Here is a 3,177-nt window from a genome sequence, read left to right on the forward strand (position 1 = left end):
ATGGCAAACATGGAGAAGCTCCAATTCCCCGCTCTAGACATCACCGGCACCAACTACATTTCATGGGTTACAAATGTCGAACTTCATCTTGAATCTCTTGGTCTATCCGAGACCGTTAAAGAGATTAATACTTCAACGCCTCAAGAAAAGGCTAAATCGGTGATCTTCCTTAGAAGACACCTTGATGAAAGTATTATTTATGACTATGCCAACATGAGAGATCCTAAAGAGCTATGGAAGTCTCTGAAAGATCGTTTTGATCATCAGAAAGACATAACACTTCCACTTGCTCGGGATGAATGGCAGAGTCTGAGATTTCAAGATTTCGACAAAGTGATGAATTACAACTCGGCTGTGTTAGGAATTGTGGCCAAATTGAGATATTGTGGTGAAACAATCACCGAATCTCAAATGCTTGAGAAGACATACACCACATTCATAAGAGCCACATCACCCTACAACAACAGTACAGGTTGCGGGGATATACCAAATTTTCAGAATTAATTGTGGCGCTTCTCATAGCAGAAAAAAACAACGAGCTTCTGATCAAGAATCACATGACTCGTCCAACTGGTTCAAAACCGTTTCCTGAAGCAAACGCGTTAGATGCAAAGAAACCAGTCAAGGAAAATAAAGCCTATTGGGGTCGCGGTCGTGGTCGTCAAAACTACCGTGGACGTGGACGAAAGTACAATCCACAAGATAGGAAGTCATTCCAGTGGGTCCGCTCTGAGCAAACCCCTAAGGGAAAAGAACACCAAGGAAATACCTCCCAGAAGCGAGAAGAAGCTTGTTTCAGATGCGGTACTAAGGGACATTGGTCTCGTTTATGTCGTACCCCTGCACACCTTTGCGCTCTATACAAAGAGTCCGTCAAAGGAAAAGAAAAGGAAGTAAACTTTGCGGAACATTCTGAGGGTACAACGCACCTCGATGCGTCTGACTTTGTGAATGATTTCGAGGAGACCGCTATCCCGGAAGCCTAAGTGCCCATCATGTGACTCTTGAAATTCCACAATTATACCATAAATAATTGTTGTTTGTGGAAGATTAATGTATAATTATTGTGTGCTTTTCACCTTCTTATGTATAATTATTGTGTGTTTAATGTTTGCTAATGATGTATAATATTTTATGAATAATATTATCTTATGTTAATTCTTTTTGTTTGTCTCAGAAATGGACATTACAAATGGAACATCAACCAAGATCAATGCTAGAGATATTTGTATACCAGATAGTGGAACAACGCACACTATTCTGAAGCACAGAAAATATTTTTCTGAACTAAAACCGACAAATATCACTGTTCATACAATATCGGGTCCTGCAGACTTGATCGAAGGAATTGGTAAAGCCCATTTCACGTTACCCAACGGGACAAAATTCTCGATAAATAATGCACTATTTTCTCCAAATTCTAAAAGGAATTTGTTGAGTTTTAAAGACATATATCTTCAAGGATTTGATACTCAGTCTGCAACTGAGGATGGAAAGAAGTATATGTATATTACTCTTGAGAAATCGGAAAAACAAAAGGTATTGGAAAAATTACCAAAACTCTCTTCTGGTCTACATCATACATATATAAGTGCCATTGAATCACATTTGGTGATTAAGGAAAATTCTAGTGATTTTACACTATGGCATGATCGTCTTGGTCATCCAGGCACTATAATGATGCGAAAAATCATCGAGAACTCACATGGTCATTCACTGAAACCCCAAGAAGTTTATCAAGGGAATAAAATGACATGTACTGCGTGTTCTCTTGGAAAGTTGATTATAAGACCATCGCCAACCAAAATAGATAAAGAGTTACCAAAGTTCCTTGAACGAATTCAAGGCGATATTTGTGGACCTATACATCCACCTTGTGGACCATTCTATTATTTTATGGTAATGATCGACGCGTCGAGTAGATGGTCACACGTTTGTCTATTGTCCTCTCGAAATATGGCATTTGCGAGATTTTTATCTCAGATAATCAAACTAAGAGCTCAGTTTCCTGATTATCCGATAAAGAGAGTTAGACTGGACAACGCTGGTGAATTTACCTCCCAAGCATTCAATGATTATTGTATGGTAACTGGAATTGATGTTGAACATCCTGTTGCTCATGTTCATACACAAAATGGTTTGGCCGAATCATTAATTAAACGTCTGCAACTGATTGCAAGACCATTGATTATGAAATCTAAACTCCCAACTTCTGTGTGGGGACATGCTATTTTGCATGCAGAAGCATTGATTCGAATAAGACCAAGTGCATATCACAAATACTCTCCAATACAGTTAGCCTTTGGACGAGAACCAAACATTTCTCATCTAAGAATTTTTGGTTGCGCTGTATATGTGCCGATTGCACCTCCCCAACGTACAAAGATGGGACCTCAAAGGAGGTTAGGGATATATGTTGGTTGTGACTCTCCATCAATTATACGATACCTAGAACCACAAACTGGTGACGTATTTACGGCACGTTTTGCTGATTGCCACTTTGATGAAAAAGTATTCCCAGTTCTAGGGGGAGAAAATAAACAAGTAGGAAAGGATATCAAATGGTGTGTACCATCTTTACTACACCTTGATCCTCCTACAAAACAATCGGAATTAGAGGTCCGTCGGATTATGCATTTACAAAGCATCGCAAATCAACTACCCGATGCTTTTGCAGACACCAAATTGGTTACAAAATCCCATATACCGGCTGCAAATACTCCTGCTCGCTTAGAAATGCCACATGAACGTGGAGTAGAAGATAATACACGAGAGTCTAAAATACGCTTGAAGCGTGGTAGACCTATTGGTTCTAAGGATAAGAATCCTAGAAAAAGAAAGGAGTCAGAAAAACAAAATTCTTCCAATATAGCAGAAAAGTTGGAAGAGATTAACAGCGAGGTCAATGAGAATGTTGAACATCATGATTCTGAAGAAAATCATGAGATTTCTATTAACTACATTCATAATAGAAAATTATGGAATCGAAACAAAGTGAATGGTGTTGATGATCTTTTCTCATACTTTGTTTCGAAGGAAATAGATGAAGAGAATGATGACCCTGAACCAAAATCTATCTTGGAATGTCAAAAGAGACATGATTGGATAAAATGGAAAGATGCAATACAAGTTGAACTCGATTCACTTAACAAACGAGAGGTATTTGGTCCTATTATA

At 38.5% G+C, this 3,177-nt stretch overlaps 1 protein-coding gene across 1 annotated transcript; it reads left to right on the forward strand.

Moving 5' to 3' along the window:
• LOC117127498 lies at positions 1-986 on the forward strand. The gene is made up of 2 exons (XM_033278041.1): positions 1-472; positions 526-986. Exons 1-2 carry the CDS (start codon positions 1-3, stop codon positions 984-986), a joined length of 933 nt encoding a protein of 310 aa, XP_033133932.1.
• Positions 987-3,177: the final 2,191 nt, after the last annotated feature.

This window comes from Brassica rapa, chromosome A08 (genome assembly GCF_000309985.2).
Source record: "Brassica rapa cultivar Chiifu-401-42 chromosome A08, CAAS_Brap_v3.01, whole genome shotgun sequence".
Taxonomy (NCBI): Eukaryota; Viridiplantae; Streptophyta; class Magnoliopsida; order Brassicales; family Brassicaceae; genus Brassica; species Brassica rapa.